This window comes from Bufo bufo, chromosome 3 (genome assembly GCF_905171765.1).
Source record: "Bufo bufo chromosome 3, aBufBuf1.1, whole genome shotgun sequence".
Lineage (NCBI taxonomy): Eukaryota > Metazoa > Chordata > Amphibia > Anura > Bufonidae > Bufo > Bufo bufo.
Genome location: NC_053391.1, coordinates 691,277,717 through 691,292,009, shown reverse-complemented (window position 1 = coordinate 691,292,009; position 14,293 = coordinate 691,277,717). Strand labels below are relative to the sequence as shown.

General features: G+C 45.7%; 1 protein-coding gene across 1 annotated transcript in view; it reads left to right on the top strand.

Annotated features, from left to right (window-relative positions):
• The window catches only part of LOC120994080 (solute carrier organic anion transporter family member 2B1-like), a 105,406-nt gene that overhangs the window by 43,292 nt on the left and 47,821 nt on the right, over nucleotides 1-14,293 (top strand). The window contains 2 exon segments of the mRNA XM_040422539.1: nucleotides 8,847-9,011; nucleotides 11,330-11,528. Coding sequence (XP_040278473.1) covers nucleotides 8,847-9,011; nucleotides 11,330-11,528 — 364 coding nt within the window.

Genomic DNA, 14,293 nt, shown 5'->3' with positions numbered 1-14,293 from the left:
GGCATCAGAATAACTCCCTGGATCAACGACCCCTCTCTAGTAGCTATAGCCTGTAATATTATTACACTGCAGAAATACATCCAGGCCCCTCTTGAATTCCTTTATTGTACTCACCATCACCACCTCCTCAGGCAGAGAGCTCCATTTTTATTTTTTTATTTTATTTATTTAATATTTACTTTTTGTAGTTTCTTTATTCATTTAAACATTTTGCCATTCATTTTTGCATCCTTCATATTTTTCATTCATTTTTTTTTTTTGTTTACTTTTATTTTTTTATTATTTTGTATTTATCTGTTAATGTGTTTTGTTCTTAGTATTCATTTTGTCTTTGTTTCTTGCGCTCAGTTTTTATCATTTCTGGCCCACCGGGGAGGCGGGGGATTCCTCGGTGGGCCCCCAGTCTCCTGCCCCCAGTGAGAAGACAGAGGAGTAATTATTTCTCTTGTTTCTAAGGAGAAACTATTATTGTAGCCACTAGGTGGCAGTATTGCACAGTGATGCAGCCTCCTACTGGTGTCAATTGTACAGGAGGCCCCGCAGTATCTTCTAAGCTTCCTGGGCTGCTGTCAGTGAAGGAGGAGAGAACATGCTGCTCTCTGCAGAGTTCAGAGTAGCATTGGGGGGACTCTGCCCTAGGTCCCCCCCCCCAAAGCCTCTGCTTTAGGTGCACCCCCATTAGTGCCAAAGCTCCAGATGCCCCCACTCTACATGCACCCCTAATATTGCATTTTCTCCAGTTGCCCCTCTAATACCTCTGCTCCAGGATCCCCACTATTGCCCTGCCTCAGGTGACCCTAATGCCTCTTCTTCAGTTATGACCCTCCGTTTGTGCCCTTTGCTCACGTTGCTCCTCTAGCGCCTTTGCTTGGGCTTTGTTAAAGGTTGTGACCTCCAAAGGGGGTTGGACTTATGCCCGAAAAATTCTGCCCAGTGCGTCACATTCTCCAGTATTGACACGTATAGGTTTACACGGCGGCAGTGATGATATTCCGTATTTACAGGAATCACTGCTGCCATGTAAAGAGATACTGGTGGTGGAGGATTTAAAGGCGTTGTGCAGGTTTTCAAGTTATTTTATCCTCTCCACACCATAGGGCATAACTATATGAATAGTGGGGTCCAATTCTGCGACCCCCACTGATCCCAGAAACGGGTCCTGTTCCCCCTTTTTGATGGTGTGACAGGCCACACATACGCCCTGCTGCTCCATTCATTCTCTTTGGGACCTCTGTAAATAGCCAGCGCTGTACTCCGCCTTCTCCGGCGACCCCATAGTGAATGGATGGAGAGGCAGGGCATATGCTTGACCTGCTACTCAATCAAGAAGGGGGATCAATGGGGGCTCCAGCGTTCAGCCCCCCACGAATCACTTAGTTATCCCCGATCCTGTAGATAGAGGATAACTAGAAAAGTGGACACCGGCCCTTTAACAGACGAGCATTTCTATTTTAGTTTGACACATATTTTGGGCCAGATTTTTTAATTTTTATTTTATTATTTTATTTTACACCCAAAGAAAACCTTTAAGGATAGGGAATGTGAAAAGGTCCAACAGCTATGACACGACAGGTGATAAGTGTCTGATTGCTGGGGGTCTGACTTCTGGGACCCCCATGATCAAGGGAACGTGGTCTTAAGACCCTTGTGTACAAAGATTGGCGGTAATGTAATTGGATGTCTCAGGACTAGAGTTGAGCGAACACCTGGATGTTCTCGTTAGAGAAGTTCGGCTGAACTTCCCGGAAATGTTCGGGATCCAAACCCGAACCGAACTTCGTCCCGAACCCGAACCCCATTGAAGTCAATGGGGACCCGAACTTTTGGTCACTAAAAAGGCTGTAAAACAGCCCAGGAAAGAGCTAGAGGGCTGCAAAAGGCAGCAACATGTAGGTAAATCCCCTGCAAACAAATGTGGATAGGAAAATGAATTAAAATAAAAATTAAAAAAATAAAAATTAACCAATATCAATTGGACAGAGGTCCCATAGCAGAGAATCAGTCTCTTCATACCATAGCAGAGAATCTGGCTTCATGTCACCCACCACTGGAACAGGCCACTGTCACATATTTAGGCCCCGGCACCCAGACAGAGGAGAGAGGTCCCGTAACAGAGAATCTGGCCTTATGTCAGCACAGAATCATTCTTCATGTCAGCAGAGAATCAGGCTTCACGTCACCCACCACTGGAACAGGCCACTGTCACACATTTAGGCCCCGGCACCCAGACAGAGGAGAGGTTCATTCAACTTTGGGTTGCCCCGCAATATAATGGTAAAATGAAATTAAAAATAGTATTGAATGAGGAAGTGCCCTGGAGTAGAATAATATATTGTTAAGGGGAGGTAGTTAATATCTAATCTGCACAAGGGATGGACAGGTCCTGTGGGATCCATGCCTGGTTCATTTTTATGAACGTCAGCTTGTCCACATTGGCTGTAGACAGGCGGCTGAGTTTGTCTGTAATGACGCCCCCTGCCGTGCTGAATACACGTTCAGACAAAACGCTGGCCGCCGGGCAGGCCAGCACCTCCAAGGCATAAAAGGCTAGCTCTAGCCACGCGGACAATTTGGAGACCCAGAAGTTGAATGGGGCCGAACCATCAGTCAGTACGTGGAGGGGTGTGCACAGGTACTGTTCCACCATGTTAGTGAAATGTTGCCTCCTGCTAACACGTTCCATATCAGGTGGTGGTGCAGTTAGCTGTGGCGTGGTGACAAAACTTTTCCACATCTCTGCCATGCTAACCCTGCCCTCAGAGGAGCTGGCCGTGACACAGCTGCGTTGGCGACCTCTTGCTCCTCCTCTGCCTTCGCCTTGGGCTTCCACTGGTTCCCCTGTGACATTTGGGAATGCTCTCAGTAGCGCGTCTACCAACGTGCGCTTGTACTCGCGCATCTTCCTATCACGCTCCAGTGTAGGAAGTAAGGTGGGCACATTGTCTTTGTACCGGGGATCCAGCAGGGTGGCAACCCAGTAGTCCTCACACGTTAAAATGTGGGCAACTCTGCTGTCGTTGCGCAGGCACTGCAGCATGTAGTCGCTCATGTGTGCCAGGCTGCCCAGAGGTAAGGACAAGCTGTCCTCTGTGGGAGGCGTATCGTCATCGTCCTGTGTTTCCCCCCCCAGCCACGCACCAGTGATGGGCCCGAGCTGCTTTGGGTGCCACCCCGCTGTGAACATGCTTCATCCTCGTCCTCCTCGTCCTCCAGTAGTGGGCCCTGTCTGGCCACATTTGTACCTGGCCTCTGGTGTTGCAAAAAACCTCCCTCTGAGTCACTTCGAAGAGACTGGCCTGAAAGTGCTAAAAATGACCCCTCTTCCTCCTCTTCCTCCTGGGCCACCTCCTCTTCCATCATTGCCCTAAGTGTTTTCTCAAGGAGACATAGAAGTGGTATTGTAACGCTGATAACGGCGTCATCGCCACTGGCCATGTTGGTGGAGTACTCGAAACAACGCAACAGGGCACACAGGTCTCGCATGGAGGCCCAGTCATTGGTGGTGAAGTGTGTCTGATCCGCAGTGCGACTGACCCTTGCGCGCTGCAGCTGAAACTCCACTATGGCCTGCTGCTGCTCGCACAGTCTGTCCAGCATGTGCAAGGTGGAGTTCCACCTGGTGGGCACGTCGCATATGAGGCGGTGAGCGGGAAGGCCGAAGTTACGCTGTAGCGCAGACAGGCGAGCAGCGGCAGGATGTGAATACCGGAAGCGCGAACAGACGGCCCGCACTTTATGCAGCAGCTCTGACATGTCGGGGTAGTTGCGAATGAACTTCTGCACCACCAAATTCAGCACATGCGCCAGGCAAGGTATGTGCGTCAAACCGGCTAGTCCCAGAGCTGCAACGAGATTTCGCCCATTAGGCCGGGCTTGAGGCTCACCGGCAGCAACCACTCGTCGGTCTGTTGTTCTATACCCCGCCACAACTCCTGTGCGGTGTGGGGCCTGTCCCCCAAACATATGAGTTTCAGAATGGCCTTCTGACGTTTACCCCGGGCTGTGCTGTAGTTGGTGGTGAAGGTGTGTGGCTGACTGGATGAGCAGGTGGAAGAAGAGGAGGAGGAAGCTGAGTAGGAGGAGGAGGAGACAGGAGGCAAAGAATGTTGCCCTGCGATCCTTGGCGGCGGAAGGACGTGCGCCAAATAGCTCTCCGCCTGGGGCCCAGCCGCCACTACATTTACCCAGTGTGCAGTTAGGGAGATATAGCGTCCCTGGCCTTACTGGTCCACGTATCTGTGGTTAGGTGGACCTTGCCACAGATGGCGTTGCGCAGTGAACACTTGATTTTATCGGACACTTGTTTGTGCAGGGAAGGCACGGCTCTCTTGGAGAAGTAGTGGCGGCTGGGAACAACATACTGTGGGACAGCAAGCGACATGAGCTGTTTGAAGCTGTCTGTGTCCACCAGCCTAAATGACAGCATTTCATAGGCCAGTAGTTTAGAAATGCTGGCATTCAGGGCCAGGGATCGAGGGTGGCTAGGTGGGAATTTACGCTTTCTCTCAAATGTTTGTGAGATGGAGAGCTGAACGCTGCCGTGTGACATGGTTGAGATGCTTGGTGACGCAGGTGGTGGTGTTGGTGGTACATCCCATGTTTGCTGGGCGGCAGGTGCCAACGTTCCTCCAGAGGAAGAGGCCGAGGCGGCAGCAGCAACAGCAGAAGAGGCCGAGGCGGCAGCAGCAGAAGAGGTAGCAGGGGGAGCCTGAGTGACTTCCTTGTTTTTAAGGTGTTTACTCCACTGCAGTTCATGCTTTGCATGCAGGTGCCTGGTCATGCAGGTTGTGCTAAGGTTCAGAACGTTAATGCCTCGCTTCAGGCTCTGATGGCACAGCGTGCAAACCACTTGGGTCTTGTCGTCAGCACATTGTTTGAAGAAGTGCCATGCCAGGGAACTCCTTGAAGCTGCCTTTGGGGTGCTCGGTCCCAGATGGCGGCGGTCAGTAGCAGGCGGAGTCTCTTGGCGGCGGGTGTTCTGATTTTGCCCACTGCTCCCTCTTTTGCTACGCTGTTGGCTCGGTCTCACCACTGCCTCTTCCTCCGAACTGTGAAAGTCAGTGGCACGACCTTCATTCCATGTGGGGTCTAGGACCTCATCGTCCCCTGCATCGTCTTCCACCCAGTCTTGATCCCTGACCTCCTGTTCAGTCTGCACACTGCAGAAAGACGCAGCAGTTGGCACCTGTGTTTCGTCATCATCAGAGACGTGCTGAGGTGGTATTCCCATGTCCTCATCATCAGGAAAAATAAGTGGTTGTGCGTTAGTGCATTCTATCTCTTCCACCCCTGGGGAAGGGCTAGGTGGATGCCCTTGGGAAACCCTGGCAGCAGAGTCTTCAAACAGCATAAGAGACTGCTGCATAACTTGAGGCTCAGACAGTTTCCCTGATATGCATGGGGGTGATGTGACAGACCGATGGGCTTGGTTTTCATGCGCCATCTGTGCGCTTTCTGCAGAAGACTGGGTGGGAGATAATGTGAACGTGCTGGATCCACTGTCGGCCACCCAATTGACTAATGCCTGTACCTGCTCAGGCCTTACCATCCTTAGAACGGCATTGGGCCCCACAAAATATCGCTGCAAATTCTGCTGGCTACTGGAACCTGAGGTAGTTGGTTCACTAGGACGTGTGGCTGTGGCAGAACGGCCACGTCCTCTCCCAGCACCAGAGGGTCCACTAACACCACCACGACCATGTCCACGTCCGCGTCCCTTATTAGATGTTTTCCTCATTGTTCCCGTTCACCACAATTTTGAGAATGGCAAATTTGGGAATAGTTTTTCAACCCAGAACAAAAAGTCTGCTTTTACGGTCACTACAAATAACTTGACCAGCTAAAACCGTACAGATTTGGTTGAATAGAGATGTGAGACCTGTTTTTTTTTTGCGCTGTGTGACAGGTATAGGATTAATCACAGAATTAGACTTGTATCTGCACGGTAGCGTGTGTGTTAGGTTTTTCTGAATGACACTATCAGCACCTTCAATGTAAGATATCCTTTTTGGGATAGATTTCAAGTAGGCCTCAAATACCAGAAACTAGTTATTTTGAGAATGGCAAATTTGGGAATAGTTTTTCAACCCAGAACAAAAAGTGTGCTTTTACGGTCACTACAAATAACTTGACCAGCTAAAACAGTACAGATTTGGTTGAATAGAAATGTCAGGTCTATTTTTTAGGCGCTGGGTGACAGGCTCAACTTGCCCCTGATGTAGTATATGGCCAAAAAATAACCAGACTGTTGATGGTTAAATGCACTTCGGTGACACAGGCTCAGCCTGCAGCTGATGTAGGATATAGCACAAAATAACCACACTATCGATGGTTAAATGTACTTGGTGATAGCTTGTGCTGGCGCACCACAAGCCACAAAATGGCCGCCGATCACCCCAGAAAAAAGTGATCTAAAAACGCTCTGGGCAGCCTCAAAAAAGTGAGCAAGTCAATACTAGCACTTCAATGATCCACAGCTGTAGATCGATCACAGAATGAAGTCTTTTGGAGGCGTTAATCTGCCTAATCTCGCCCTAACGTCGCAGCTGCAACCTCTCCCTACACTTGTATCAGCAGAGTGACGTGCAGCGCTACGTGACCCAAGCTTATATAGAGGCTGGGTCACATGCTGCACTGGCCAATCACAGCCATGCCAATAGTAGGGAAGGCTGTGATGGCCTCTTGGGGCAAGTAGTATGACGCTTGTTGATTGGCTGCTTTGCAGCCTTTCAAAAAGCGCCAAGAAAGCACCGAACCCGGACTTTTACGAAAATGTTCGGGTTCGCTCATCCCTACTCAGGACCCCTTTTTTCATGATCAGTGGGTGTTCCAGCAGTCAGACCCCAGCAATCTGATATTTATCACCGATCCCGTTGATAGTCATTACGGTCGGACAACCCTTTTAATTATAATGTAGATTATGTACAATCTGAGGAGGTTACGATTTGGTAAATTTCATGCCAGACATATATGCTTAAAGGGGTTAAAGGGTTTGTCTCACTTCAGTAAATGGCATTTATCATGCAGTTAATACAAGGCACTTACTAATGTATTGTGATTGTCCATATTGCTTCCTTTCCATCACATTATACACAGCACGTATCCGTGCTTATTACCACCGTGTAATCCAGCAGCGGTGGCCGTGCTTACACACTATAGGGAAAGGCTGGAAGTGCGCGTAGGCCAACACCTTTACCTATAGTGTGTAAGCACGGCCACCGCTGCTGGATTACACTGTGGTAATAGAAAGGAAGCAATATGGACAATCACAATACATTAGTAAGTGCCTTGTATTAACTTTCTCTACATGATAAATGCCACTTACTGAAGGGAGAGGACCCCTTTAAGTGCGCTACACTTAGGCATATATTTCTTGGTGTGTGCATTGCGTGTTTCCTATGTGTGATTGGTGTGTGCTATATACATGTTCTATGTGTCAGTGGTGTATGTGCAGCATAGCGGCATGTGAGCCACGTATAAGTGTCTTGTGTGCCACGTGTGTCCAAATTGCGGATCCGCTAAACATGGATACCGGGTGTGTGCATTCCACATTACGTGGAACAGAACGGCTGGGCCATGTCCTATCCGTGTCTGTAATGCTGACAATAATAGGACATGTTCTATCATTTTGCAGAACGGACATGCGGACATACAGACCCGGAATGCACACGGAGTCATTTTATTTTTTGCGGCCCCGTTAAAGTGAAGGGAACGGTACGGACATGGGGAAAAAAAAGCTAAGTTAGTGTGCAGAAGCCCTAAGGTGGGCCCCCAGAATCAGTTACACTGGTGGGCCCCAAGTACCCCAGTCCGACACGGTTTCTAGTCAGCAGTGACATTTTAGTCTGGAGAGTTGAATCCTTCAGTAGAGATTGTTGTGTCCTTGTCGTTTTTTACGACACTTCACACGTCGCCGGCGTGAGTCCTGGAGGAAGCGGCACACTTTTCAAGGGTCATCCTGGTGTCTCAACGGAGCATCCGTCTAAAGGTACAGAAAATGCCATCTTCCATCTGAATCCTCCTGAGACTGAGGTGTGAAGGACTCCACTGTGTAGACCTGGGATCACATTTCCAGGATCTGCATCTGGGCGACATACGGCTTATGCCAAAAAAATACTGAAAGTAGAAAGTGGAAAACGATTGACTATGCATTTGTTTAGATAAAAGCACAAAGTCCTGAGCGGCGTATAAATCTGAATTCTTATGTAAAATGACACTGCTTCATTTCTACCACCAGTGTCAGTATGCACTGCATTCCTTGCATTGTATTGATGGGCTATAAATGCTTGTGACTGGTCAACTCTGTGATGTCATCATAGGAAAATATGGTGTATTTCATCCTCAAACAGTGACACTCCTGTCTATGGGCAGCGTTCGGTACTGCAGCACAGCTTCATTTAAGTGAACGGGACTGAACTGCAATACCAGACACAACCTGTGGACAGAGGTGGCGCTGATTCTGGAAGAAAGTAGCCATGTTTTTCAAATTTTGCTCAATTCCTTTTACAGTATATTAAATCTAGCTGCTTGAGTCGATCTCCTAAGGGTTCTGGAGGTTCCAGGTATGGACATTTCTATAGCCCTGATCTCTTATTGTGGGAATCAGTGATGGTCTAGATTCATAGACATCATCAACAAGTCTCTATGACATGAAGTTACATAGCGCCCCAAGTGGTGGCATTTAGCAGTGCAGCAAGCAATATTCTTCACGGAGACCATACGGAACCAGTGTCTCTGCGTTTACGGGTAGAGCAGTATAAGTAAGCACCTTGCACCCTGCAAAATCTGCCATATTTCATTGATGTCATTAATACGTTTTTGTTTGTTTTTTTACTTTTTTTTTTTAGTTTTTCCAAAAGTTTTACTCAGGACGTTGAAAAATCCAATCTATATCTTGGTGGTTCTGGCTCAAGCCAATCTGTCGGCCATTACATGCGGGGGGGTGATCTTCATTGCCAAATTTCTGGAGAGGCAGTTCTCGGTCACGGCGTCCTTGGCTAATCTGTTGATCGGTAGGTGACCCCATTGTTTGCTTCCAAATGTAAATCGGTGATAGGTCACGTGACCAAGGTCATGTGACGCTCAATTCGCCATTGCCATTGAGCTCTGTTGGAATGTGACCTAAGAAAGGAAAACTTGCACAAAAATTGCATTAGGTGCAAGTGTGGGTCCCATAGAGATGAGGAGACTCTAATGGATGAGCGCCTGGAGCGTGGGACTCCCCTCCAATAGTTCAGAATAAACTATCTGAAAATGGGTGCCAACTACTCATTAAACAATGAGGACTCTGACCGCAAGAGCTTACAATCCCCAGCTGGCACAAGAGATATAAAGAGTTAACTTGGGCCCAAAAAATTAAGGAAGCAACAATCCTCCACCTATAAAGTGCAGCCTATACATCTATGGGAGCTGTACAAATCTGTACTCAATAATTGCCCCCCTAGTGGTGGCTCCAGACTGCCTTAACATTGTCATTTAACTCTACAGCTGCCTACTCCTCAAAATGTGCCCTGTCCGATCCACCCAGTAAACATCCCGTTTTTGGACATATTTACATAAGCTGCGCCCTCTGGAGTCCATACAGTGTTACAGTCCTCCAAAAAGTAGGACAGTTGGGCAATATGTGGTCGGGGAATTGGAGCAATGCCTGTGACCGATCTACACAACCAAAAAAATAATTGAATATTATTCCTGTAAACATTTTTCGTCCGGGTGGCCATTGGATGATGCAGCCATGTACAGTACAGACCAAAAGTTTGGACACACCTTCTCATTCAAAGAGTTTTCTTTATTTTCATGACTATGAAAATTGTAGATTCACACTGAAGGCATCAAAACTATGAATTAACACATATGGAATTATATACATAACAAACAAGTGTGAAACAACTGAAAATATGTCATATTCTAGGTTCTTCAAAGTAGCCACCTTTTGCTTTGATTACTGCTTTGCACACTCTTGGCATTCTCTTGATGAGCTTCAAGAGGTAGTCCCCTGAAATGGTTTTCACTTCACAGGTGTGCCCTGTCAGGTTTAATAAGTGGGATTTCTTGCCTTATAAATGGGGTTGGGACCATCAGTTGCGTTGAGGAGAAGTCAGGTGGATACACAGCTGATAGTCCTACTGAATAGACTGTTAGAATTTGTATTATGGCAAAAAAAAAGAAGCCAAGTAAAGAAAAACAAGTGGCCATCATTACTTTAAGAAATGAAGGTCAGTTAGTCAGCCGAAAAATTGGGAAAACTTTGAAAGTAAGGGCTATTTGACCATGGAGAGTGATGGGGTGCTGCGCCAGATGACCTGGCCTCCACAGTCACCGCACCTGAACCCAATCGAGATGGTTTGGGGTGAGCTGGACCGCAGAGTGAAGGCAAAAGGGCCAACAAGTGCTAAGCATCTCTGGGAACTCCTTCAAGACTGTTGGAAGATCATTTCAGGTGACTACCTCTTGAAGCTAATCAAGAGGATGCCAAGAGTGTGCAAAGCAGTAATCAAAGCAAAAGGTGGCTACTTTGAAGAACCTAGAATAGGACATATTTTCAGTTTTCACACTTGTTTGTTATGTATATAATTCCACATGTGTTAATTCATAGTTTTGATGCCTTCATAGTCATGAAAATAAAGAAAACTCTTTGAATGAGAAGGTGTGTCCAAACTTTTGGTCTGTACTGTACATGACATTACTATTGGTGCATCCATCACTGTGAACTAGTCAACCTTAGGATAAGCCATCAATGTTTGATTGGAGGGCTCAGACATCAGGAACCTCCTGTCGATCAGCTTCCCTAGTGGTTACACCTGGTACTACAGTTTGTCCTCTAAGAATAGGGTATCAATATGAAAACTAAAAAAGACAATCATAATACAAACCATGTGTAACTCTCCGAAGGTACAGGTTCTCCTCGAGGAGACCACCAGCTGCTCATACCTACAGAATGCTTCCTTTTATGCAAAATAGCTCTCCTCCATAGGAAACACAAACTGTCTGGTGTCACCTGTTGGAAGTAGCAACCCTGTGAGAGTCAATATCCAGAGCCTTTCAACATGACTAATTGGAAAGTCCTAACAAAACATGAGACATCCAGTTTTGGGGTTCTTGCCCCTTTAAAAAGGAACATTTTTGATGTCTTAGAAATATTTCACTTTCCTTTGTGGCCAATCCTATTATTAGCTTCTTTTGATTGATTACTTTTGTTTGTCTGATTTTTCAACCTGAAGTTTGGAGTGAGGGTGGAGAAGACACCTCGATAGGTGTCCTGCAGGTACTAGATATTGGTTCCTCCAAGAGTGAAGGTTTTAAAATTGAGTCACAATCTCTTTGGTCTCAGGATCCGTGAACATCCCGGGAGCAATGGCCGGCATTGTTTTAGGTGGAATTATCATGAAGAGGTTCCAGTTATCCTCTCAGCAGTGCGGAGCCATGTGTGCCATTGGATTGTTCTGCTGCATCCTGATTGCTCTTTCGCTGCTCTTCTTGGGATGCTCGACACAACAGTTTGCAAGTCCCCATGCTGACCAAGGTTTAAGGTAAAGAAAAGTCTTCTATGGAAGTGAGCTTCTCCAGACGACTGGCTGAGAGTGGAGCTGGGTGGTCACTGAAGCATAAGATCATAGATGGTCCTAGCCCTTCATCAAGACAACTAAACAAACTTAAAATCTCCTTTTTATACACAGTGAGTAACAACCCCCTCCCATCTGATTGGTTAGTTTCCATGCTCCAGAACAGCATCAGGTGTTCCTGACCTGTTAATCACTAGGAGAAACAATTCCAATCAGGTGGGAAGTGATCCACAGTTTCAGAAAAGACACAAAACACTTCATTTATATTGTAAAGTTAGGTCATGTTTCCTATTCAATCCTTTAGGTATACATGTTCCTAAATTAAACATCCAGTATGTTTCACGACTGTATAATTTTTGCCTACGGTCTCCTCCTCTGACTGGAGCCGTGACTCTCTCAATTCCTTGCACACAAAACGCAGAGGTATCGCCCTTATGTACTACCACAAAGTGTGATGTGGCCGCTGAAAAATTGCGTGTTGCGATATGTGGGATGTCGCTCAGATGCTTCCGAATTCTCACTTTGAGCTGGTTGATTGTACATCCAACATATTGCAACATACAGGTACGGCATGTGATGACATAGACTACATACTCTGTATTGCAATTGATATATTGCCGCATTTTATGTATGCTGTTGTTCGATGTAGATGCAATATCTTTACTCACTGACATGTACGTGCAACATATACATTTTTTACTTCCACATTTGAAGTTTCCTTTAGTATTCAGCCAGACCGGTTCACACCTTGCGTTTTCCATATACAGACTAGGACTGACTCTTTGTCCTAAAGTTGGTGCTTTTTTCGCGATACATCTAATGCCTGCCTCCGCGATGTCCCCCCACCCTTCATCAAAACCTATAACCGGAAAATAAAGAAATGGAAGTGGGGCACTCTCTAAAGTAAAGGGATCTTTAACGTGGAATACAATAAAATAGACAATGTATGATATATAATAAAATTCAACAATATTTAAAACAGCAGAGGATAAATAATTAATGAAAGCGGTGAGAGTTCAGCAGTAGATAAAACCTAAAATAAAAACAGCATAAATATAGATCCCAGTGTGTGAGTATTTAAAAAATGATAAATTCGAATATTCAATATTAATCGGATAAATATTCATATAAATATTCGTAAAAATCTTATTGTCCACTAGTGGTAACTGGATGCGTTTTTGCACATGTCGAATATTTAAGAAAATGAATAGGTAAATATTCGATAAATAGTCATTTGTTTCCGATTATGACCAGTCTCTTATATACATAGATAAGTAGTCAATGCAAAGTTTTCGTAGTAGAGATGATCACAAACTGCCGAATATAATAGTCGGCTTGCGGAATAGTCTTTTAACACATGTGTATAATGGTGCCCAGAGTTTCAAGCATGTATAGTTTCCAATGATTTGGGCAGACGATATTAAGGCTGCTAATAAGCACAGTGGCGTCCCGCTGTATTTAATTGCAAAGCGATCGCTTATATAGGATATTCGTAGTCTTACCAGGAGATCTTTACACTGGACAGTGAGCCCTCAACTCGGCGTACTTTCCTTTAGGATTCCGGTCTCAAGGGCTGTTGGTTCAAATTTGAATTTTCGCGCCAATTGACCACTGAGGAAGGGGGTCATTGTCTTAAATCCCCGAAACGCGTCTGGTGCTAATCCCCCCCCCCCCCCCACTAAGGAAAGTAAGGATATTGCGAGACCGAGGAGACCTGGACATTACCATAAGAATAACGAATTGCCAAATTAAGAAAATACTGCCATACGGAAGACATTAAGACCGCGTGCAGCAAACAACTCAATTGGCGCGAAAATTTGAATTTGAACCAACAGCCCTTGAGACCGGAATCCTAAAGGAAAGTATTTTATTATATATCATACATTGTCTATTTTATTGTATTCCACGTTAATTAAAGATCCCTTTACTTTAGAGAGTGCCCCACTTCTATTTCTTTATTATATCTACTTTTATCAGACTGGGTGTAGTCTGTTAGTGGGAGCACCTCTGTTGGATCTCTACCCCATTCTAGTGCGACATTACTTTTTATTTATAACCGGAAAATGTCTACGTAAAATGTTGCAGATAAGGGGGTATTCTACACTAAAATTAGTGACTGACAAAAGTCGCAGGGTTGCTTGAATTTCGACTCAGGACCTGAACATTCTTATTTCGATTTTTATTTTATTTTTTCTCTTTCTTTTTGTTCGCATTCTTAATTCGAGCAAATATAAGCGACTCCCTATCCACCGAAGTTGCATATTCCTTGGCTTTTTGAATATTTTCTCTCGAATATCCCCCGGATCTGCAACCTGGTCGAAATATCAGATGCCTCTTTCACAAATAGATCAAAAGATGAGCAATTTCGACGTGCCCTCAACATCTCCCCTTTGGGTATATTTTTGGCCACATGTGGGCGATGGCAGGATGATGCATGAAGCAATGTATTCCCAGCTGTAACCTTACGATGTGTACAGGTACTAACTTTTTTGGTCATATGATCAGCCGATAATACTAGGTCCAAAAAGACAATTGAGGTAGGATCGCTGATCATAGTCAGTTTGATCGATGGAATACAACCATTCAGAAAGTCCACAAATGATATCAAATCTTCTGCATCACCCCGCCAAACCCACAACATGTCGTCAATGAAACGCCCATACCATTTCAGAGATGTTAAATATGGGTTATGGTCTGAAAATAAAAATTTTTAACACATTTGCCACTGAAGG